Source organism: Halyomorpha halys, unplaced genomic scaffold (genome assembly GCF_000696795.3).
Source record: "Halyomorpha halys isolate HHAL.00 unplaced genomic scaffold, Hhal_1.1 Scaffold1183.1, whole genome shotgun sequence".
NCBI classification, from domain to species: domain Eukaryota; kingdom Metazoa; phylum Arthropoda; class Insecta; order Hemiptera; family Pentatomidae; genus Halyomorpha; species Halyomorpha halys.
Window position 1 is genome coordinate 24358 of NW_027112552.1, and position 27038 is coordinate 51395.

Here is a 27038-nt window from a genome sequence, read left to right on the forward strand (position 1 = left end):
AAAGAAGATGGCCACGAGACCAGCTAATGTAAAATGTCATTAGAGTGCTACCAATGGGTAGTTTCTCTACACGCCTGTAACACTCTAATTTATCTTAGATCAGATTTACTAAATGTATTATAATGTACAGTTGTAAATAGCAAAAATAAATATTAAAAAAAAACAAAAAAAAAAAAAACATTTCTTTCTGAAAACGAATGTCAACGTATATATTGGATCAATTTATGTTACCAAATCATAATAATTAAGTATACGTATATGTTTAATTCTACTAAATACATAAATTTATAACCAATTATCAATTTTGTTCATTAATTCTATATACACCCTCAAATATAGGACGAGTCATCTAGTTTCATATAAACTATCATATTTCTCATGTGTATCAATTCTGTATTTCTACTTGTTGGTTACTAATTAAAACAAGTCATTATGTATGCTCTTTTTGTTTTAAAAAAATAATATTTCCTTTAATGGATGTAATATTGTTGTTTATATTATTAACAATTATAATTCGTTAATTAATTATAATGTCATTAATTGGTATATTTTATTTAAGAATTGTGTTGGCGTTTAAATAATTGGTTTGAACTATCTTTATTTTATTACGGACTGTGTAACGAAGATGAAGAATTGCTAATTTGTAATAGTTACTTCAGTGAATGGCGTAGACCCGCCTTATTTCGTGATGTCTACTGATCTAACTTGTCCGATATATATATATTTTCGATTTTATTAAATTTAAGAATTTTGTCCACTTATTAGGTTGAATACTTAACCAATTAGAGAATCATATTGTATTTTGTTAATTAATAAAATATAATTAAAATATTAAAGAAGAATCGTTCTATACTTCAAGATGAAGAAATATTTTAAGGTGATACTAGTAATTTAATCATACTGAAGCAATATAGTGAATTGGTCGTCCCATGGAACCTTGAACCTCGGTTGACTACCTGAGCAGTTCTAGGTATCGAATCGGCTACCTGTTGTGTCCTCTTGCAACCGACACTTGAACCAATCAACACGACACTGTGAGACAGGAATAGGTCAGTTCAAGTGTCCATGGCTTTATCAATTGTTTAGATCAACAAAATAATTGATGGGAGGGAAAGCAACTGATGCATTCTTGTGAGTATTTAATGAGTAATATGTTACTTTAACTCCCCAAAAAAAGCGGGAACAATTACTTCTTCACCAGACTGTACGTCGATAGCTATATAGGTTAATAATATTGACTGTCATTTAAGAACAAAAATTTCTTTCTCTTCAGGCTTACTTCTTTCTCTCTTTAGTAGGAGTATTCATGATATTGTGTTAAATATAAAATGTTTCACCATGTTATAAGTATAGCATTGTGAGGAGTCCTATTTAAAGTCATGTTAAATGATAAATGCGTAACAGCTCCTAGCGGATTTTCTGAGCAACTTGTTTAGTAACCTTTCCTTCCAAAACTTCATGTTATTGTTTTCATCTAAGTTTTGATTACAGTAATTTATTACAACATTCCTAAAATAAGTGAAAAGTAGAAGTGTAAAAGTTTGGCTATTTATTTTATTTTTTTTAAGAAGTCCAAAACAAGACAAAAGAAAAAAAACAAAAACAAAGCGCAAACTACGAATAAGTAACTTAACACGACAACAAATAAAATGGTGACAAGCTCAGCTGGTCTGTTTCGTGACGTCATTCTCCATTTAACAGACTCAGCCATGTTACATGTTGTATCGTTTTAACTTGGTAAAAGAAAGAAATATGTCTCCATTTAACATAAGTTTTTCCATTTAACATGTTAAACTAAAGATCATGAATACCCCTAGTTTAACTCATAAATATGGACATTTAACACTTAAGATGTTTGCGACCGAGATTAATCTCGGATCCTTGCACTTTTTTCCGATATGCAACCTATTATCTGACAATCTCCAGTGTTAGATATTTAATATTAGAATACATTTTACAAAATAAAAATATTACAGATATTACAAAATAAAAATATTAGATATTATATATTTATAGCAATCATTGGAATCTATAACCAGAAACTCTATAAATGAAACATTTATTTTATATTTACTTAATAGGTAGTATAATTTTATTATACTAATAGTAATTATTCAAAAAAAAAACTTATAAACACATTGACATATATTGTGTATATAAATATAGGACATCACTACAATTGTTTGATGGAGGATATAAAATTTCTTAATTAACAAATTACATCTAATGATCCCATATTTCTATGCCTATTAATGTCCTAATTTTCCCATAGGTATATTTCTGAGGCTTGACATTTATCTCTTAATCTGCTCTTGAGATATAAATTCCCCTGAATTTATTGGGTCGACTTAATTAGACTGTTTCCTCTAGTTTCCTTTAAATTATTTTCAAATAGGAATTTTTTTCTTGCTCCTTTAATAATACATTCTTACGTCCATTCCCCTCTTGAACTTTCCCCTAGAGGGAAAAATTCCCAGTAGAGTGGGCGAGTAATTCATTTTTAAAAGGCTTGTACAGTCTGGTCAAGGAGTAATTGTTCCCGCCTTTTTAGGATGAGTGAAAGTAAATAAGTACCTTATTTATAATCTTAACACTTTCTTGAGGTTTATATTGTTTCAATAAATAAAATTTTATCCATTTTAGTCTCAAGATATTTTTTATTCCTTTATAAGTCCGACGTTTCGGCCAATTCGGCCATCCTCAAGGACAATCTTAATAGAACTAGATCATTTTAAAAAAAAACTTTATGCAGGCTATTCTGCCCAGGTCATTTATGTCAGTCCAAAAATTTGATTTTATTGATAAAAATCTTATTCATTATTTTTGTATGTAAGACACATTATTATGAAAATATCCAGTGAAGAGTGAAGTTGTCTACCCTCTTCCTCTTTAATCAACCCAACCATACGGTGTCGGGGTAACCATTATTTATTTCTTAAATGTTTCTATTTGAATATAATTCAAGTTTTAGCATTGCGGTGTATAAGATAGGTAAGGTAGTAGGTTTTAGTAAAGAGCGAATCACTAAACGTTAATAAACACTAGTGTGTGAATAGACGGGTAGATCGAAATGTAGATGGGAGGATTGCATTAAAACCAATTTAGTAGATTTGGGTTTAGAGAGACGTCACTGGAAACATATTCGTAGAGAACGATTGGTGGAGTATAACGAACCTTCGAGTTATTATTATATCATAAGTATTTGCTATTAGTAGTTTCTGCTTTGTTTCTTCTCTTATTCATCTATTTCCCATTCGGTCAGATCTAGTATTACCCTTAATTTTCCTCATGAGTTTCATATCTGTGGCTTGTATACGGCTTCCAATGTTTATTTAATACGTCAGCATAGGAATGAAAACTTATTTTCTGTTGAATCATCTCCTCTTCCCTATTACCAATTAGGGCGTTACGGAGTTAGTGATACACATTCGTTTGCTTTCCTCATGCGCTAATTTATTTCGGAACCAACCTTTCAGCATTACTAATTTTAATTTATAGATATTACGTCAATCTGTTCTAGATTTAAGCCTGTACAAGTCACAGTCCTTTAAAGCGTTTTTAGACATTGATAGGTTGATAGTGAATTTGTCTTCTGCATATTTGAACAAAATGATTTAAAAATATTACTTAACTTCGATTTGTGCAAATGTATTAATTCGTTTTTTTTTTTTGTAAGACATACGAAATTCACGTAAAACTTTAATCATTGGTATTTAAATTCTGCACTATCAACATAAGAAATAGAAGAACGCTACTTAAAATTTATTATATTAGATATTGAAAAATACCTTTTTTTTATAATTAATTTACTTGAGTGTTAATATTTCAAACCTAGCCAGTTTTAGTGCATTTCCTGTTACTGTTATAGTAGTAAAGCATTAATTTAATTATTTGTTGAATATAAGGAATTCTGATTTTAAAACTCCAGGTTTAAAAAAAAATAAAATGACGGAAAATTTAATTTAACAAGATTAATAAGGTCTTTTTCTCGAATCTGATTCATCTTACAAAATGTATTTTATATACTTTAAACCATGGATCACGAGTGACGCTGTTTAGTGAGATGTACCGGAATCCTCTGGAGTCCTGGATTTTCCTTCACAAATGGGGAATACCCAGCTGCTTGGTTTGGAGATCCCGAGGCTAAACGTAAATAGGAATGAATTTATTTTTAATTTATAATCTTAACACTTTCTTGAGACTGGTAAATTTTTTAAAAATAAATAATTTAATTTCTATCCATTTTAGTCTCAAAACCTTTTATTTTTCTTAAAAGTCCGACGTTTCGGCCAATCCGGCCATCCTCAGGAACAATCTACTACAAAACAGCTTTTATTACATGTATGATCCTACAAACATTTCAAAATACTTAACATTATTATTTATAATTTATCTTACCTTAATACAATTTTGAAATTATATAATTTAAAAACTCTAACTCCATAAAAACACTATTCTGCCCTGGTCAAAACATCAATTTCTATTAAACATTAAAACATTAGGTAAAAAATATTTTTTTGTTAATAAGTATATCCCACATATGTTTAATCACCTAATTAGTCAATATTCACTTAAAATAAAATCAAAATCATTTATCACAGACACTATTCCTTAGAAACTTTATCACAACAATTCTTCTAACCTTCCTCCACTCAGTTCAAGCATTTAAAATTATTTATTATAACTACACTTTTGTCAATTTTCCTCTTTATTTCATTAGTAAAATTCCTATCAAGGCTAATCATAATTATCCACATTCAATTTATCCTATATTATTCATAAATTAATTTTAGTTAATATCTCTGAATAGTGTTGGTTTAAATTTCTTGTATCTGTTTTAAAATTCACTGTATAATCAATATTTTCAGATATGTAAATGGATTCAAGTATTTTCCTTTTGGATGTATTATTTTCTCTTTATGTAAATCATTGTATTTTCAAAATCAAAAATATGTTGGTTTTTGGTTGCAGGCTGTACTAGTGCCGTTTCATTTTGATCCTTCTCCTTGTTTTTCAAATCATTATTGTGTTGATAAATTCTGTCACCCAATAATTGCTTTGTCTCACCTATATATTAGCTATACATACTATACATACTATTTAGACAGGGAATTTTATATATTAATCCCGATTGATTTCTTGTATCAATTTTGTCCTTTAATATACTATAATAATTTTTTATTTTATTCTTGGGGGTATGACTCAGAGAGTACACATCAACATCGTAATCCTTAAATGATTTCTTAATATCTTCAGATAGTCCTTTAATATAATTGAATCCATAAATTTTTAAATTTTTTTCTTTAATTTTACCTTTAAATAAAAGGTTTTGAGACTAAAATGTATAGAAACTAAATTATTTCTTTTTAATGTTATTTTACTTCTAATTCGCTCTCTGTCAATCATTTGTATAATACTTTTTTGTTCTATTTATTAGTTTGTAATAATTTATATATCTGTAAATAGGGTGTGAATGTTGTCCTCCTTGCTCTGTTTTCCCAATTTATTATGGAAATATATGACAGAATGTAATATTATATAACAAACCAAAGAAGAAGAAAACATGAATCAATTAAATTAATTTATTCTTCTTGCTCTTGGATTCAGGATTTTGTTCGATGAACACATTCAACGTGGTACTTCTGCGCTATGACATCCAGTTTCTTTTCCTTTCTGTACTCTCCGTCACAGGCAAGGAAGTAGCGGCTGTTTTTTCCATCGACCCGGTTGACTAATCTTTACTTGGGTAATTAGGTGAGAGCGTGGGTTGCTGGGAGGAAACCCCCTCGAATGAGTAAGTAGCCACTGACGTCCCGGCATAGGAGGAAATTACTTTATCGAATCAGCTCTCTACCACTGTCTTCTCCTCAGCTGCTAATAGTTCTAGCTTCCTCTTTGTCGAGCATGGTTGTCAGCCCAATCGAGGTAAATATAATCTATACTTTATTGAATATCTATTACCGTTGAGGTATTCTACCAGTATTGTTTCTCCACAATGTGTTAATATTGGAGCCAAATACATAAGACATACATCTGCAAAGCATTTAAAAAATGATTTTCTACCTCATTTATCACGGTTATGCATTTCTGGTGATCCTTAGACTGTTACTAAATAGCTAATTAATTTAGTAAATAATTAATTAGATCTTGTTTTTCGTCTATACCTCCTAAACAGGACATTATTGCGAAAATGTTTGGTGTAATAAACTAAAAACTACGAAATTCAGCGCCGTAACCATAATATAAAAATTCGCATTTCTCATAAAACATTGTAAACCAAAATACTACTTTTTTCAAATTTTGCCTATTGCTGAGATAAAAAGTACTATATATGAGTCCACACAAAAATACCAGTTCTAAAACTCCTAACTTATTAACCAATTGATTTAATAGAATTACCGATGAGTTATTTCTTATTTTTAGCTTGTAACTCCTGAACTGTATATACTAGCGAGAATGATAACTTATCGCATAGCCTCTGTGTTTCACATAATTATGGACCGGTGGAAAGGTCAATGTGAATTGTTTAATTATTTTTAAGTTATTGACGTGGCATATATGATTTTAATAAGTATACTTAATTAAGTGTGTTATTAAAAATATGCAAATTATAAAGAAAGTTAAGATTTTTTGGTAACTGGTTGATATTTTCAAATAACTTATTTTAAAGAGAGTTTATTCATTTTTTTTTTTTTATTAATAAATAAGAATGAGATCAATTTATTGATGAGTTGTATTTTAGTTTTTTTATTATTATTAATTCTCTACCTGTGGGTTAGATCATACAGGCCGTACTTACTAAGTTCAGAATAGGTCACACGAGGCTCTCTCATTCCTATCTTATCTCAAAACAAACTCTTCCGAAATGTCAATATTGTAACATAAATTTGACAATTAGCTATATCTCTCTGAAATGTCTATATTACACCTCAATAGCTTAGGATTAAACCCGTATATTTCAAAAACTATTAGAGACGATGATAAAACTGGAAAATTAGTATTTCAGTTTTTAAAATCAAACGTTTTACTGACACAAATATAGCAGCGAACTGGCAAAAAAAAAACAAAAAAACAAATGTATGCTAAATTAATTAAGAAATAAATGGCGATGATGATCTGCGATGTTTTACCCCGTTAAACAAAAACAAACAACTGGGCTAGGTAAAGAGAGTATTTTAATCAGATCAATATTTCAATTTATAAAAACGTTTCTGTGCCATGATTATTTTTGTTTAGTTGAACCTCTTTTTTTCTTTTTTTTAGTTTTTTTTTTTTTTTTAACCTTCCTCCTGTTACGATATAAAAAATTTTCCGCTGCTTAGGAAATCACTATTCTAATTATTATCATAATCATTAACCTTAAGTTGTAAAAAGGAACGCATTTATTATCAATAACATTTTAATACGTAGTTTCATTTCTTAAAATTTCACTTCTGTTGGCAGGCCCGAAGACTTCCACAATTTGTTTTGTAGCCTTTCCAGTTCTGATCTCTGTTTATAAAATAGTGTTTCCTGTAGTAGTTCTCCTATGATTGGGATATATTATTTACCAAAAAAGCTATGCCGACCTGCGACTCGTACATTTTGGAAAAAAAGTCATGGCGAAAAACAAATTTTATTCGTAAATAATTCAAAAGTATGCATTCTATGCAAAATTGTATTTTTAATCGCTTGAAATATAATTAAGTTCTTTGCGAAGAAAATAAAAACAACAGACCAGTATTAACAAATAGGGTTTGAAAGATGATTGAATTTGATGACTGATTGAGGTAAAGAATTTTTGTTTTCAACTTTGCATAAAGATGTTAGGAAAGTTGGATATTTAATTATTGTTAGTAATTTTTTTTATTGCATTTACTTGAAATCGTAACTCAAATAATTTTTCAGTTAAATTACAGCCGGAAAAGGTTTAAATCTATATAAAACATGATAGGTTTATTGTTTCAAGTAATTTTAAAAAAATATCTAAAAATGATTTCTTCATAAATTAAAAAAAAAAATGTTATAAATTTATTTTAAACAAAACTTCTCGTATGTTACTCTGTATGTTATTAAAAGATAACCTTCAATTTAAATTTATAATACGATAAATATAGTTCTTTGGGATCAAGTATTATGTTTTCGGACTATAATATTTGACACTTGACACCTAGGAAAGAAACTTTGAATTTCAAAAGACTGAAAATGTTTATCATACGTATTAACTTGTACAAAACGTAATATGATAATATTGTATGTATGATAGAACTCTCTATATAGAACATATGTAAGTATATTGAGCTAACACGCATGATATATAATTCTTTCGTTTGTTATTTGAAGGCGTCTCTACGTCCCGTTGCGATATTATCTTTATATTTAATATGATAATTATCTTTGTCATAGAGATTAATGAATATTTGGTAGTGATCATGCCAGAAATGTCATCTGAAAAGGTTTTACCAGTACAATACCAAAATAAACCCTCCAGAAATCCATTCAAATTCAAATGTAATAATTTTCTTCCTACGTCGTAAACCTTCTCGCAACGTAATTCCATATTTCGGTTTCAATTTATGACTTATCGTGTCCCATTAATATCCGCTATATTAGAGGAAATGTCTTCGTCGTAAAAATGTCATCTTCCAGGAAGAAATACATTTAGGATCGTTTTATATTCCTCTTGGAGCACTACTGCCCTAAGTACCCGATGAATCGTTTTGCATGCCCATGAGGTGAAAAATTTGAAAGTCCATGATACGGGCAAAAGGTATATAGATCTTTTTCTGTGTTTAAAAATGTTCGGTTTTGTGTTTACGGAGAGATATTGGTCTTCAGTTTATGGTGATTAACTTATTATACTTATGATATTTTTACTATACTTTGGCATAATAAATCTGTGACGGTCATAAAAGACTAGGAAGAAGTCCAATTCCTGAAAAGTCCTCGGGACGTCTGTTATGTTAAATTAGTTAAGTTCAGTTTCTTTCAATGGAAAGCAACTGGACTTAACCAATTAAACATAACTTAAGATGCACTGAGGATGGTTCAAATCCACTTAACGTAATTTTTTGATGATTCAACTTACCCACTTTTTCACGACCACCTCATATATATTCTCATAGAATTCTAAAAATATCTATTTTTTCAATATAAAAGTTTTAATTTGATCAACAAAAAATTTGTAATTTCTGACCTTCACCTTTTTATATGTTTTAAAAAATATCTTTTTCCGTTTATTTATTTATAAAATCTTACTGGATATCTTTTTGATCTTGAGGCGGTATGAGTTTTTAAACCGGGTTTAAACTGGAGAATATGTTGTGTTAAACTGGTTAAGTCTAATTGACTTTCATTGAGCAATAATTATCAGTGGAAAGCAACTGAACTTGACCAATTCAACACAACTTAAGACGTCCCGAACATGATTTAAACCAAGTTTGTTTATTACATTTACAACAAATAAAATTGCATTTAGTAAATGTGATATAAGATCGTAATGGTATGACACAGTCACGTAGAGAAACTACCCATTGGTAGCGCTCTAATAACATTTTTACATTAAGGTCTCGAGACCGTCAACTTTTAGGCGCCTCCAGCAATGGAAGCAAGGTTAGAAACTAGTGGGTTTTGATGGCCTGGGAGTTCATAATGGAAGGATCGATATCTGGTTCGGGCTGGATGAGTTTTATATGGAACATTAAGTTCTTTATGAATTATTTTATTTGCGACAAAGAAGTAGCGTTGAGGATTTTACGTAGGATTTTGGCTGTAAGGGTTGGATATGAGAGGAATTCAAAGATTTAGTGGAGCCCAAAGCTCAACTCCGTATGTCCATATAGGCCTTATTATAGTTATGTAGCTTATTTTTTTAAATCCAGTTAGATTGATTTTTAGGTGATTCGAATAATCTAGTTTTTCATGACCACAACCGATATAGTCTTATAGGATTTGAAAAGATTATTATTTTTTATCACAGAAAAGATATTAACAAAAAAATTTCTTTGCCCATCTAACCTTCAGGTTTTTCTATTTTTTAAATCTCACTTTTTATGTTTCTGACCATAAGGGAAACTGAGTTTTTTTTTTATAATTAACAAAATATTAAAAAAAAATTAAGTATTGAAAAAATATATTTAATCTTACTCCTATTAGTATATGTCATAATGTTTTGTCATTTGAACCCATCTCAGAGCCAAGCATTCGGTAACTCCCCCGCCCCCCTCCACCATTATCTGAAAAAATTGTTTGATTGCCTTAAATACCAATATAAACATTCATGCAAACTACTAATCGCAATTATTTAATCTCAAAACTAATTATAATTTTAGAATGATCAACATTTGGGCACCCCAAATTTTAAATTTAATTAATCAAAATATCATATAATATAGATATTTATTTCGATTTTCTGCTGTGCTTCATCATCTTTACATTTTTCTTATGTGAATCATGTTCAAGGTTCGATTGATTTTTCTTATATTCTTCCTCTTCCACTTCAATGCCTATTTTATATTGAGGAATAGGTTCCTTTTCGTAATGAGCAAAATAGATTGATTTTTATGTGTATTTTCTTTTATTCTCTTTATTATGTATGTATTAAACTTTTTTTATATATATTTCTTTTTTTTAATTCGAACTTTATTTATTGATAGATATTACAATCTGCCACACCGTTATGGGCAATAGGTAATATTGATGAATGATCACATTCTTACTAAAATAAATTAAAATAAGAATGAAAAATACATAAATAAATGAAAAAAAAAGTACATAGAATAAATAAAATATCTCTTAAAATATATACAAACAGAAGGATAAAGAAAATTAACATAATCAAACTATGTGCATGAAAAAATAAATAAATAAAATAATATAATCTCTAGTCACATTTACACTCTTATATACAATATTTACACAATCGACCTGAGGATCGCTGAGCCCACTCTATCCCCCACGTGTGAGGGGTAGAGCAGAGCCCATAAGTTCCCAGCGCATCCCTCACGCCGCCTTTTTATATATCTAGTGTTAAATATTTTAATTGATGGCATAAGTTAAGTACTTTCAATGCTATTGAATGCTGTAAAGCCTTTGTCAGCAGATGTCTTTGGAAATGTTCTAAAATAGTCAAGCGCTCTATTTTTATTCTTGACAAGGAGCATTGAAGGGTCTTACGAGTTCAAGCATTCCACGTGAGATAATTAATGATTTTGTGGCCCTGTTGTTACCTACCATCATATTCATGTTAAAGCTATTTTCTCACTGTTTGTTGCTAGCGCATGCGACAGATGCTTGCAAAAACACACAAACCTATGATTTTATGTAGTTTTAATTTATATACGTTAGAAATACTCTTAATAAAAGTATATACTTATCTTACATATGTAATTCCTCAACGCAAAATCTGTAGTTCAGATATTTGGACGAAGGTTTTCATAGAATCAAGCTATATTTTGTGTTATTTTTATAACAATACCTATACTTCCGTCTGTCCTATTTTAATCTAATTGCTTAGTTATTGTACACAATTATCTCGAATGATTTATCTTCTATACGAACTAATATGAATTGCCAAGCAGTATCTTGCTAGTTTAAACTTGGGTGAGAGTTTCAGTGCGTTAAGATGAAATCTACGATAGCAGACCAGTTCTACTGCTGATTATTACAAAATGCAGTATGGCAGGATGTCGTAGGTTTGAGCGAAGGACTTAAGATTCCGTTACATATACTCAGTACGATTTTAAAATGAACTGGTTTGAATATTTTAATAAAATATATAATAATGAAGTAAAAAAAAAAAAAAAAAAAAAAAAAATGTTCAATTATTGTCATAAATGCAATAATCAGCTCTGCTGATTTTTCAACGATACGTTTACCAAAAAGAAACCTATAACATTATTTTTGTTTTTTCATATTATAGATATAGTGTAATCTCGGCACCCCACAATAATTCGAACTTATTGGTGCAGGGGGGTGTTCCGATTACTGAAAACTTCGGATTATAGAAAATGTTATGAAAAATGGTGTTTAACCATTCAACAATATATATTTTTATTTATACGAGAAGATGGTTGAGGGGTGCAGTGAAAATATATCACAAATAAGTTCAATTAACTTAATTAATCGTACAAACGTTTCGGCCAGAATTTGGCTGGATATCCGAAACCAGAATTTCTAGCCTCAGGACTCAGAACAGAACAAGATAACAACCAATGAATACAGAAAATAAAAAATAAAATATCAACAGAATGACATAAAGTAAATAACAGAATGGACTTAATAAAATTAAAGTGATGAAAGAAGTTTAAATAAGTTACTTAAACTTATTTGTGTTATATTTTGATCGCACCCCCCAACCATCTTCTCGTATAAGTCATCCACGGTCAACTATCTCTCATGATTATTATTTTTTTTCTTTACATATAGTTTTAAAAAAAAATTCTATTACATTTCAATAATAAGTATTAAATTAAGCTATAAAATTATGCATTTATAATATAAAAAAGTATAAATTCTGAATTAAATTACTTCTACAGAATCAAATGATTTATACAATAGATATTAAGTATTACTAATTCCAGCAAAATATTTTGTTATACTTCTTCCATAGTAATTAGATTATCTGATATTGAAACTGTAAGCATTTCCACTTTTGATTTTTACGGTAATTACAATAACTTGCCTATAGATCGGGAAGTTAAAAAAAGTCTTTTACACATGTACACTGTTATTTGAAGACAATAATGTTTTCTCAATAAAAGTAACTTTTAATTCCGCCAGTTCAAATTACGTATCTCTATTTTTATTAATAAATTTTTCTTTACTATTTTTAATTATATAAGTTCAGGGTTTATGGCATTGCAAATTGTTGGGGGTGCCTCTTTAATGACCCACAATCAACTGTTTAATAATAACTTACAAAATACTACAAAAACCATGTAAGACCTACCAGGGCCGATCTGGTAATAAAGAAATATGAAAAAAGAACAATAAACTTTAAGTAACATCATTTAATATTTAAAATTTAAGAAGTTTTTATGTATTAATTTATGTTTGGCTTGTCAAGAACAAAAAATTGAATTTCAGAAAGAAAAAAAAAAGAAGCTTAATTGTCACTTTTCAGTCCTCCCGTTTCTATAACCCACTTTCTAAAGAGATTACTGGATTTTTTCAGTTAAGTGACAGTTGGAAAACGGATTTCTCTGGGATGTGTAATCTGTTAACCAATATACTACTGGAACGGCTATAATTTATTTTTTATGTTATAGATTTTATCAAAATAACTCCTTTCTAATTTTATTTTTTTGATTCGTCTCTAGTTACGGCAGTTTAGTTTTGTACCAATTGTTAATTGTTTAAATATAATAAATAGTATCCATTTATGTCTCAAACACTTATTAATACTTAAATGTTCAACGTGGCCACCCACAAGAACAATCTTGACTATAAATTTACACCTCACGTTCAACATCTTTTATAATTGCTTCTCGTGGTGCCTTTTAACCTTAATTTTCGTATAATAAACAAATTATTACAACTGTCCCTTTATAAAAAGGAATTAGATAGTTCATTTATTTATTTATTTAAGTGTTTCGACCACTAGGGTCATTTACATTGAATTTACAAAGTTAGTACATTACTATTGACATATTTACAATGTTACAATGTGAGAAAGTTACATATAATTACAAAATGAGAAAGTTAAAAATTTACAATTACTGTTACAAGTTACATTACATTACAATTTACAAATTTAAAATTACAATTAGTTAGACTATATGTGATCAGAAATATTAATGATTTTTAGAAAGTGAAAAAGTTTTGTTATTGTTGTGGGATCTTCGCTCAACATCTCCTGTAAATCTGAAGTGAACCGATGTGGTTCGTGAGCTATCATTCAGTGAGAATATGCCTAACGGTGAGATCGTTTTCACAGTAGCGACACGTCGGTCCATTTTCTTTTTTTATGAGATGACCGTGAGTGAGTCGAGTATGGCCTATCCGAAGACGGGTTAATACCACATCTTCTCTCCGTAGCAGATTCAAGTTTCTGGTTGGACGTTTCACTGTCTGTTGGACCATTCTTAACTTGTTGTCTCTCATGGTGAACCATTCATCTTGCCACTCTTGAATTAGATAGTTAAATCAAGCAATATCAAATAGCGCCTGAAATTTGAAAAAGACGTGGAACCCTCCACTCACGCCCTCCGTGTTAGCCTTTCTTATCTTACTTTTAAAACAGACTTTTATAGCAAGTATGTTCGTTGATATACAACATGTCACAATCTCATAAGGGGAGATCATAACAAAAAAAAGCAATCCTTCCCGGCCGTACCCGCCCCACTAAAACCCTCAGGTCCTATGTCACTTTTGAAATATTTAGTTAGAACGGGAAGGGGAGACTGTTATATAACAATTATATTATATTATTATATTAATCGAGCAATATTTAAAAAGCGTCTGAAATTTAAAAACGGCGTGCGGCAAAAATCTATTGTTGATAATTGAATGATAATGGTGTAAGATAATTTGTAATTAAAAATTTTAAAATTAAATAAAAAAGTGACAAAATGGGTTAATTTTAACTAAAATTAGTAAACCTGGGCAGAATAGTCTATAAAAAATTTTATTACTTGGATGTAAGATGTAAATGTATATTTAAAATTGTCCTTGAGGATTTGCTGGTTTGCCGAAACTTCGGACGTTTATAATAATAATAAAGTTTTTGAGACTTAAATGGATACAATTTATTTTGTTTAAACAATAGAACCAGCCCCAAAGGATTGAAAATATTATATTTATTTTGTATTTAATACTTCTATAGTATGTATTATATTTCTATATTGATATAGTATTTAGTGAAGTTTGATTATATACAATTATAAAATAATGCCATAACCACGCCTTGACCTCGCGGACAGCTGTTGCTAGACCAATACTCCTACGTCTACTCACTGTCCCGTACTATCCCACCCGCCAAGTTCAACAGCCTCTCGTATCTGTTTGCTCTGTGCCGCGTGCTGTGTGGTCTTGTAGAAGAGGATTCACACGTATTTCGCCTTGACGTCATGGCTCGTGGTCGATTCGAGGACATCAAGGTTTTCCTCCAAGGTTTTTCCTCTCCTCCGTTTCCATTGAATCAGAGTCTTCTAGAAAAGATGAGGAACACTCCTGGAATACAAACTGCGTTTGAGTATCATTTTAGTGTTATATTTTCCTCTTTTTATAAGTTATTATTCTCTTCGTGTATTGTCGGTGAGCCATTGCCTGGAACTTCGTCATGGCATGTGTAAGTAGAGGGATACTTCCTTCTATAATTTAACAACCCAGAAAGTCTAAATAAATAATAAAGGCTTAGGGAATCCAAAGGTTCGATGCCGATACCACCAATCGATCTCCATATATATCAATCCAATGACGCCCCTCCAAACCCAAATTTACTAAATCAGTCTTAATGCATTCCTCCCATCTACGTTTCGGTCTACCCAACGGGCATTTGCCCATTTGTTTAGTTTTACTAACTTTTTGGGATTCTTTCGTTATTAAGTGCTTAACGTCTTGCATTTTTTGATTTGTGTTTAGTAATATACTCCTTTCCACGTTAGGGATGAAAAGTTTTTTTAGTAATAGGATATCAGTGGCAATATTTTAGGGACGTTGGTTTAAAATCGCGCTGATAAACATTCAATCTCCGATCAGAGTCAGCGATGAAAAGATAAAATGCGAGTTTTAAGATACATTGAAGCTATTTTACGATAAATTATGATGAAACTGTATGAAAATAATATAAGGAGATGGTAACTCAAAGATTGGAAGAGAAAAATATTGAAACTAAAATAGAATACGCCTAATAAACCTTGTCATCTTGAAAAATCTAATAATCATGAAATTTAATGAATTGAGTATTTGAGAATCTAAAATTGTGGTAAAGTATTTTGATTATAGAGCTACTACTAAAATTAAAAACCATCCATTTGAAGTTAAGAATTAGGTATTTTGGAGAAATAATATTCTGTTTGAATAGAAGAGATAATTTATAAATTATCATGTATCAAAATTCGCGGTTGGTAATCGAAAACAGTTGAAAACATTAAAATATTTGTAATAATTAGAATATTTTTATTTAGTTGGGGAATCCTATCAGAATAGTTGGAAAATTTATGATTGAGTCCCCTACAACAAATTTTCTTTGCAACACTTCTAATGAAAATAGTTGTTTAGTCTTGTTTAACCGTATAGGCTTATCAATCCTGTGCCCCACCTTAATCATCCGTAATTTTCTTTTTTTTTTTTTTTTTTTTTATGGGATTTAGTGGAGGGCTAATTTTCAGTAACAATATTTCCAGATTCGCTATGCCTTTTATATAATATACTTGCCGGGTCGGGCAATATAGATAAATCAATTGAATACAATTGAAAGTTTGATACAAATTAATATATTTAGTTTACGGATTCCATTAATGATTTAATTAATTGCTTATTATATCTGTTTAGTTTATTGCGGTAAATAACAATATATTATAAAAATATAAGATAAACAAAAGAAATAGCTTCAACACGACTCAACCAATTTATTCGAAGCTTGGGTGTGTATAAAACTTTAGAGCTCTATAAACTGCTCCAATGGGCTCAGACCAGATTTAATCAGACAAATTAGAACCGGAAAAATAAAATAAGACATTTAAACATTTTTAATTTATCTGAAACCTATATTTCGCCCTTATAACGGCATTAAATCAAAATGTTTGTAATATTGGTGCGGTAAAACATTTTTTAGAAGTATAATGAAGTTCATATACGTTTTCAGCTCCTAAAAAAACACTTATACAAATTTTTAAAAAAATTGAAAGAATTTTCGCTTTACAGTATATTGACAAATCCATTTTTAATAATTAATTTTTATAACTTTTTTTTTTTACCGAAAAAATCAGAATAGCCCATCACAATGTAATGAATGGTTTTTATATATTAGATGTACATTGAATAAAGATGGTTATAAATAATTGAACTAATTAAATTAATAAAATAGATAGAAATCTTATTCGAAAAAATATATATAATTATTTCCTTCGGTATGGGATTATGAAACTTTTGTTTCAATGTACATTACGGTTTAGATATTAATGTGTATGACATTAAAATGTAACCACCCTAACATAAATTATACTTCCGATTTAAGAGCATTGTATCGTTTCAGAATTTTGTGGCTGAAGAAACACTTTAAACCACACAGCCCTAGTTATTTGCCGCTGCAGGAAGGAAACTTAAGTTTCGGTCTTCCACGCAACCATTGTTTTTAGATACTATTCTTTCGCTCTCCTCAGCACTATTTCCTGTCTGTAATCTTAGGTTTTTTTGTTTTTTCCTCATGATTGTAACCGGATATTTCTTTGTTTGTGTATAAAACAAACTTAATTGTTTAATAAACTACATCTACTAAAAACCATTCTAAAATTATTTAATTTTTGGCATTAATTAATTTCATTCCTCCATTGATGTGTGAAGTTTGAATTATTACATAATATTTAAAGGCCGGTATTGTAATTAGGAAATCCTACTATCAACAATATCTCGTCATATCTTCCATCCTCATCGATTTTATAATATGAACAATGTAAATATTTTTTTTGTCAATAAATGGATTACTCGTAAGTGTTGTTAACCACACTTTTGGGAGGCGAGATCCCTGTTAGTACAAGAACCGAAGAGGAAAAAAACAGTTATTTTACCCCAATTTTTTATTACTTTAATGAACCCTATGTTTAATTACTTGTCTAAATTGATGAGTCTGCCAAGCATAGGTAGGGGGGGGGATAAAAAATAGTGGCTGTTTCAAAACGTTATATATAATTTTTTTTCATTCCGACCTCTATATCTTTAAAACTACAAACAATATTAGAATACCTAAGAGAACATTATTTAAAGTAGATTAAATTTGCTAAGATATGAGCCTTAATTTTGTTGTCTACGTTCTATAGTTTCGGAGATATAGATTTTTAAAAAACAACATTTCATAAAAAATGTAAAGAAATATCAGTAGTTAATTAATTTGTTTTGAGAAATCTATATTTCAAAAAGCAATCAACGTACATATGTCTATTAGCACTCTAATTAAAACTAGTTAAATGTACTATAAATTAGTTTATTACCTTTATCTTCTTAGGAGTAGTAGTTTTTATGATATTTGACCAATAATATTCACATGTTAATTTCTAGTTTTTCGGATAAAATATTTGATTTTTGAAAAAATATATCTTAGCAACCACAAGACTTTCATATCTCTGTCAGCATTAAAAATAAAGGTAATTTAACTTACTATTTTATCCTTGTAGGGGTAGTCGATTTTCTGATATTGGCATATGAATTTAAAATTTACGCATGAAATTTTGTCCGAACAACTAGAAATTAATTTATTTGAGCAAAAATCATAAAAACTACCACTCCTACGAATAAAGACGACGTAAACTACTTTATTGTGCATTGAAATAGCTTTAATTTGAGTGCTAATAAACACCTGTACATCGAATTGTTTTTGAGATATAGATTTCTCAAAATAAATCCACTAACATCTGATTTTCCTGTGCTTTTTTTATGAAATGTTGCTTTTTAAAAAGCTATATCTTTGGAACTATTAAACGTAAATTAGAGATCACTTCTCATATTTTAGCAAATTTACTCTAATTTTAAATGATCTCGGGTTTTCTGCTGTTGTTAGTTTTAAAGATATAGAGCTCCGAATAAAAAATTAATTATTCCCCCTACCTATACTTGGCAGACTCATCAATTTTGACCAGTAATTATACATAGATTTCACTAAAGTAATCGAAAATTGGGGTGAAATAACTGCCTTTTTATTCCTCTTTAGCTCTTAGCTTCTTACTTATCTCCTTATATCTCAAAGAAGAAAAAGTTAAAAACGATTCCTGTATTTTAAAAAAAGAAATTGTTAAATCTGAAATTATTGATGGTGGTTCTCCATATTCTTTCTGCATGCAATAAAACTGAATTGCATCAAATTCGGTCTAGTTTGAATAGTTAAAAAATCTTTTTAAAATTTATTTCTAAAACCGAGGATGGAACTAGTAACAAGAACCATAAGAAGTATTTAAAATGGGACTCCCAACTAATATTTAACAAATTTTCTTTCTCTGTCCTAATTAAATTTTGTTGTATGTAGTTATGTTATTACATGTTACATTGTTACAATAAATGTTACTACATGTTTTTCACTTGCTACGCCTGGTAAATAAGTTCTAAATTGGTGAGAGGAAAGGTGAAAGAAAGTCTTATTCCACCTCTTTAAATATTTAGGGTTCATTGTCTCATTAAAGTTAACCCTTTCTGTGGAACTTTGTTGTTAGGTCTAAACGATCCTTATCCATTTATAACTTCCTTTTAGAACCCACTCTGATGTCTATATTTATTATTAGAAGAAGTTTAGCTTAATTTTCTTTATTTTATTTATTACTAGCTGACCCAGCAATGCTTTACTATATTTTAGGATGTATATAGATTTGATGATCAAAATTGATAGTTGGATATAAATGATTGTACTTAAATTAAACATTTACATATACTTTATTATTATTATTTGGTATCACAAATATGGCATTATATTCGTTTTTAGCACCTCAAGAAACTCTTTAGGGAACAATTAACATTTTTTTCTTTTTCTTCGAAAAGAGACGAATCTGCTCACTGTAATGTACATAAGTGTATGTATATTGAAACAACTGAGACCGTTTAACATATCTAAGAGTGATAAAATATTTTTTTGGATTGAAACAAAGTTAATATTCGTTTATAGCACCTCATGCCACCCTTAAATAAGAATTTTCGAAAAAAAAAAATCAGAAAATAAAAGTTAGAGAAATCATTAAAATAACTTCAACAAGGCTTAACCAATCTGCACCAAACGACACAAACTAGATCTAATTAAACAAATTAGAACCGTAGATATAAAATAAAACGTTGAAAATGTTTGCTTTGTTTGAAATTCATATTTCGCCATTAAAACGGGGGGCATTAAATCAACATTTAGTTCATATAGTAGACACTCAGTTTTCCAAAGATTCTATTAACGGAGGGATTGGATGAAATGCAGATAGTTCAAGAGCCCAAGAGGAGAAAAAAGTCAATTATTACACCCCAATTTTTGATTAATTGAATGAAAACTATGTATTATTATTACTAGTCAAAATTGATGAGTCCGCCAAGTATAGGTAGGGGGAATAAAAAATGGCGGCTTTTTCAAAACATTAAAAATAATTAATTTTTCATTCGGAGCTGTATACCCTTACTACTACCAACAACACTAGAAAATCTAAGAGAGCATTATTTAAAGTTGAGTAAGTTTGCTAAAATGTAAGCCCTAATAGAGCTATTTACGTTCAATAGTTCTCGAGATACAGTTTTTTAAAAAGCGACATTTCATAAAAATGTTGTATTGAAATATCAGTAGTTAGTTAATTTATTTTGGGAAATCTATGTCTCAGGAACTATTAGACGTACAGGTGTCTATTAGCACTCAAATTATAGCTAGTTTAATGAGCTATAAAGTAGTTTATTACGTTTATTTTCCTAAGAAAAGTATTTTTCATGATATTAGCTAAAATAAATTGATTTATAGTTTTCATTAATTAATTTTCATGTTCCAAATTTATATTCACATATGAATATAATAAAAACTACTCCATAGTATGTTAAATTTCCTTTAATTTGAATGCTGGCAGACATATATGCGCCTTATGGGTCTAGAGATATATTTTTTCTAAAATCCTATATATTATAGGAACAACTAGAAATTAACATTTTGTGAGTTTGTTTCGTCAAACATAAAAACTACTACTCCTACAAAGATAAACATTATTAATTATTTTATAGTAAATTTAACTAGCTTTAATTTGAGTGCAGACAGACATCTCTACCTTCAATGGTTTCTGAAATAAAGTTTTTCATAAATCAAACTTATTGTCCGAACAACTATAAATCAATTTATATTAGGTAATATCATGAAAACTACTATTCCTACGGAGGTAAATAAAGGTCATAAAATACTTTATAGTCCATTAAACTAGCTTTAATTTGATTACTAATAGACATCTGTATGTCACATAGTTCTAAGATATAGATTTCTCAAAATAAATTAATTAACTACTGATATATCAGTACATTTTTATGGAATGTTGATTTTTAAAAGGCTATATCTCGAGAATTATTGGACGTAAATAGCTCTATCAGGGCTAATATTTCAGCAAATTTACTCTTCTTTAAATAATGTTCTTTTAGATTTTCTAGTGTTGTTAGTAGTTTTTAAGATATGAAAAATTATTGTTTTTTAAAGGTTTTTGAAACAGTTGCTATTTTTTATTCCCCCTACTTATACTTGGCAGACTCATCAGTTTTGACTAGTCAATTATACATAGTTTTCATTAAAGTAATAAAAAATTGGGGTTAGATAACTGCCTTTTTTTCTTCCTGGCTCTTGTACTGTAAGAGGAGTTATGAACGAACGTATCACCGATAGTCTCCGAAAAACAAAAATCATCCAAATAAATCAAGTTGAAAAATTTCTAATTTTTAATTTCTATGGTAAAATAGTATTTATTAGTTTGAGATAACACTAAAAACGAATATGAAATGCTTTTAAAAAATAAAAAATGTTGATCTTCTTTACCCCGAACCATATTATGTAGTTTTCATTTTTAAAAAATATAATACAGCTTATTAGAATCAGTAATATTTTTTCTTATTTTTCGGGTAGAGACGAATTGATTGGTGTACTATAACCATGAAAGAAAAACGTATAGTTTCTGAGCCGCAAACCAATAACGCTTAATTTTGTTCATGTCTTTTTTCTTAACATGAATTCGTTGATTTCATTATCTTTGAACCTTCCCATGGTAAAAATGAACATTTTGAAAAAACTGCACGTGAATCGGCCCTGAAATTAAATAGTTTATTGTGCACAAAGATTCGACCTTTCCCTTTTATCTATATAGATAAATAGATACCGTCTTTAATGCTGAAATTACTCATAACACAAAAAAAAAAACTTTAAAAAATATATGTATGATCCATTCCATATATTATTATTCAGTGGCTTCTACTTAGAATTTTCAAAGTCCGAAAAAATAATATGATAATAATAAGAAGAAGAGATGGCTATTTTTAAAAATATATTATTGTTTATGACAAAAATATATTTATATACAAACCTGGCAAAAATACGAAAAATTCTAATCTGGATATTGAATATAAATTATCACACATTTGTTTTTATGATACTTTAATTAAAAGGAATCCGATATTATCTGTCATGAATTTTTTTTTATTATTGGGTCATTGAATTAATAATGTTCAATCCTGCCCTTTATCATTGTCTGTTTATTTAATTTATTATCACTTAAGTCTTTCAAATTTAAATTTTATTTTTAATATTGACGATCTCTTGTTAGTTACATAATGTTGGATGACTCATCTCAACATATTTGGGATAATATTTAGACGAAATGCTTATTTATTTTTTTCAATTCCTGTGAGTTCCATTTTAATTTTATTTAAAATTAACTGAAGTCCTTGTCGTATAAAGGATACAAAAAAAAATTAACTTGCAACTTTAACAAAACGGAAATAGCATTTCTCATTCTGATGTGAAATATCCACTTTCACTGTTTCCTGTGCTAATTCAGAAAGAAGAGAATTATTTGAATTTCGTGATTAATGTTTTTCTATGTGTAATTTATTACTTTTCAAACTATTTATGACTGTAATAATGTTTTCCACTTAACATTAATTCCCCTCCCTCCCCCCCCCCCAATAATGATATATAGGAATAATTCAGATTTCTTTCGATATTAATTGCTTAAAATGTTTTTAGAATTTTTTAAATACTCATATCGTATTCAACATCTCCCAAAGTATTAATAGTCAGTTTCATAAATTTGGGTCTCAGCCTCAATGTGAGAAGATTGAACGTCCTAGGAGTTAATAAAAGAGGTTGTTTTCGATCTGATCTGAAATTGATTTGACGGGATTTAGCAGAGTGAGTTATATATGCAAAGACTAATTATTATTTAATTAGAACATAACATAATTGTTTTCCCTTCACAGTGTATATCGATGAATCAAAATATTCCTTAGAGTTTATTTAAATTATGAGAAGATGTTCGGGGGTGTGGTAAGTAAAGATACACAAATAAACAAAAGTTATTTATTCGTGTCGACGTTTTGACCTGAATTTTAGGCCTTCATCAGAACTATAAGCAAGACTAGATAACAAGATTAATTCAGTGAAAATAATCACAAAAAAAAATGTAAATATGGTATTTTGTTAATATTTTATTTTCTCTGATTAAAGAATGTTATTTATGGTTTTTCAGCCCTGATGAAGGCATGAAGTTTAGGTCGAAACGTCGGACCAAATAAATAAGTTTTATTTATTTGTGTATTTTTACTGATCGCACCACCGACCATCTCATATCTTTCTACGGTCAACTATTAACTATTAATTATAAATTTAAATTACTTGAAAGGCCAATCTGGACATACGGAGTTGAGCTTTGGGGTTCCACTAAACCTTCGAATTCCTCTCGTATTCAATCCTTACAATCCAAAATCCTTCGTAAAAACCTCAATGCTCCTTACTTTGTCACAAATCATCCATAAAGACCTTAATGTTCCCTATGTAATCGATCTAGCCCGAACCAGATATCACTCCTTCCATTATAAACTCTCTAACCACTCAAACCCCTTAGTTTCTAATGTTGCATCCTCTTCCATTCCTGACAATCCTCCGAGGCGCCTGAAAAGAAGATGGCCACGAGACCAGCTAATGTAAAATGTCATTAGAGTGCTACCAATGGGTAGTTTCTCTACAGGCCTGTAACATTCCAATTTAACTTAGATCAGATTTACTAAATGTATTGTAATGTACAGTTGTAAATAGCAATAAATAGATATTAAAAAAAAATTACTTGAACACACAGGTATTATTATTCAAATCAATATAAATTTTGAGACATATTTTCATCGTTATGATAATTTATATTGCAATCATGCAATATCCCAGGCCAATCATATTGTTGATGTGATTCTGTTTAATATTATTTCGTTTTCTGTACATTACATAGCCCTGGAATATTTAGCGGATGATTAGTTTCGTAGTTATTTTATTATATATTCTGTGATTCTTGACTCTAATGTAGTCCTGATGTTTCTTATTCAACTAGTTGATTGGCACTTGATGAAAAATTAGTGCGCGAGTTTCATAAATAACGATGACTTTATCACTGATTGTAAAGAGCCATTTATAATGTTTACTCAAACTTGGTAATCTGATTTAAAAATCATGGCTGTATAAAAAATAAATAAATAAATAAGGTACATAATTTATTTATGAGAAATTTAGGATTAGAAGCATTCTTAAAAGATTTGAATTTAAAAAAGTTTTATTGCATTGTTGAAATCTGTGAAGATATCACTTTTTCCAAACAGTTTTTGAAATTTACAACTGCTATGTAAATTTGTTTAAACCAATTAAAGATAAGCAGATTATAACATTTAATTAACTCACGCACAACTTCCTAATGGATTTTTGTAGCTTGGAAATATTGTTTAGAACAATATTTATGGTTGGATATAATATTAATGTAATGGCATCGAAAGGAATTTACAGTATCGAATCAAATAAATAATTTTTATTGCTGTTGATGTCTTCTAAATTGTTTAAACTTATTTTTTAATTTATTTATAATTATACTGCTGCCTGACAACTTATTTTCATCAGTGAGTTATGCCTTTGTTGTACAATGTATATTTTTTGATGGATCACTTTTAGAATTGTATTAATTTTAATGAATGGAATATGGTCCGGGTGCGGTAAAAAAAAACTCAAATAGTAGATAATTATACTATTTTATTGAGCCAACGTTTCGCCCCACGTTGCAGGGCTTCGTCAGGGCTAAAAAAGATACAAACACTATAGTTACAAAAAGGAAAAAAACGAAAAAAACATAAGTGTAAAATAACAGGGGTATAAAATATTTAATATTTAAATTATAAATATTTTATAATTTAAATATTAAATATTTTATACCCCTGTTATTTTACACTTATGTTTTTTTCGTTTTTTTCCTTTTTGTAACTATAGTGTTTGTATCTTTTTTAGCCCTGACGAAGCCCTGCAACGTGGGGCGAAACGTTGGCTCAATAAAATAGTATAATTATCTACTATTTGAGTTTTTTTTTTACCGCATCCGGACCATATTCCATTCATCTATACACACGGCCAATCAATAAACTTCCTGTATTAATTTTAATTTAAATTATGGTCATATCGTCGATTGTTTTAACTATGGTCATTTTAGGTGAGTGTGCGCCACCTTAGAAACCTCTGGATCTGGTTCTATTCCGGCTGGGCGGGTTGACTTTTATTTCTTGACAATCCCACAGTATGAAAATTAGATCTTTCCACCCTGGTTTGAATCTGTAGAATAACCCTCCATATATATCAGAAATGGCCAGGGAGGAAATTAAAGAAATTTATTTGTAGTAAATTGTTAATTATTATTTTTAATTTTGTAAATATTTCCTTAGAGATCATTACGACAGCCAAATTAATTTGGAAATATAGATTAAACGATCATTTATTAGAAACTTAATTAATTTATGTCATCTATTGTCATATTTTTCTATTTAAACAAAAATGAAAATTAAAAACATTCCTTAAATATTTGAATAATATAAAACAATATTATATTATGTTAATAAATAATATTGAAATAAATAAATCTATATTAATGCTACAGTTACTGAAATTATTTCACTTTTAAAATTTTGCTATTTCAATAATTTTAATCGGCGTTGCCCGAGGCTATAAAATGTCATCCGCTAAAAGTTGTTTGGCAGAAATATAATTTATAACACAAGTGGACAAGTTGGACAGAATTATCTCTCGAGGATTTATATGTAATTGTTTTATCATCTTTAATCGTTTTATTATCTTTACTTTTTAAATTCTTATACGATGACAGTATAACACAGCTTGAACAATTGGTAAACACAAGGTGTGCGCCGTTTACTCAATAGCTATGCCGCATCATACCGTTCTGAAACTGTCAATATACTTTTATAGTTATAGAAAAATGGAACTAATTAATTTTTGAATAATAAGTAAAAAAAATACCTACTAACTTACTTATTTTGATTTTATATATATTTTTTTATACATGTTTTAATGTATATACAAAAATATATTAATTTTAGAATAGTAACCTTAAATAATATAAAAGTCCCGATTCAATCTATTATAAAAATTGGTGTAAGTTTATACTAAACAACTTCAGATATAAAAATATTATGCATATGTAAATTGTTGTGAAATAAAAAATAAATTTGAAAGGTATGGTCATAATATACTTAATGTACACTGCATTAGCATTAGCACGTACTGACTTAATTTGCCTAAAATAGCATAATTCCTTAATTGGGAACCATTTTCTCTTAGTTGTTACACTTTTTACCCTTCCCATACTGTACGAGACACAGTTACAGACCGCAATGTCGGTTTGGTAGCTCTAAAATAAAATCTTTATTTCCTCAATTTCATTTTATGGTAAATTACAGTAACTCTAATATTTTTTACTTATTTACACAGCTAATTGACAAAATGCTAAATTTCAACGTCATTACCTCCAATTTACAGAAAAATACTCCGTTCTACAGTATAAGCGAACGTTTGAGTATTTTAGAATTTGAATTACAAATAACCAGTATTTTAACTACAACCTTTTCCAAATTAAGGATTAAAAATATATATAATACAAAAAATATAAATCAACATTTAAATTATTAAATGTCCTTAAATATTTTTTAAATGGGTTTAATATTATTTATTCATAAAATGCATTTTAATGTCCATAATAATTTAATTACAAATAATTATACCTCTAACATGTTAACTGACAAAATTAAAATGTTTTACGTTCTTAATACTATTTTTTTATGTATATTATTATTTCCGCAATTTTTATTAGACATCATTTCATTCATATCCGAGA

General features: G+C 28.9%; 1 protein-coding gene across 2 annotated transcripts in view; it reads left to right on the top strand.

Annotated features, from left to right (window-relative positions):
- Window positions 1-27038, top strand: part of S6kII (Ribosomal protein S6 kinase II) — a 72941-nt gene that overhangs the window by 24087 nt on the left and 21816 nt on the right. The window contains exon 1 of one of the 2 annotated variants that reach the window (XM_067050360.1): window positions 5890-5925. The exons of the other annotated variant lie outside the window; for it this stretch is intronic. Coding sequence (XP_066906461.1) covers window positions 5905-5925 — 21 coding nt within the window. The 5' untranslated portion in view covers window positions 5890-5904. Of the gene's footprint in view, window positions 1-5889; window positions 5926-27038 lie in introns of those variants that run through there. 2 annotated transcript variants of the gene reach the window in all.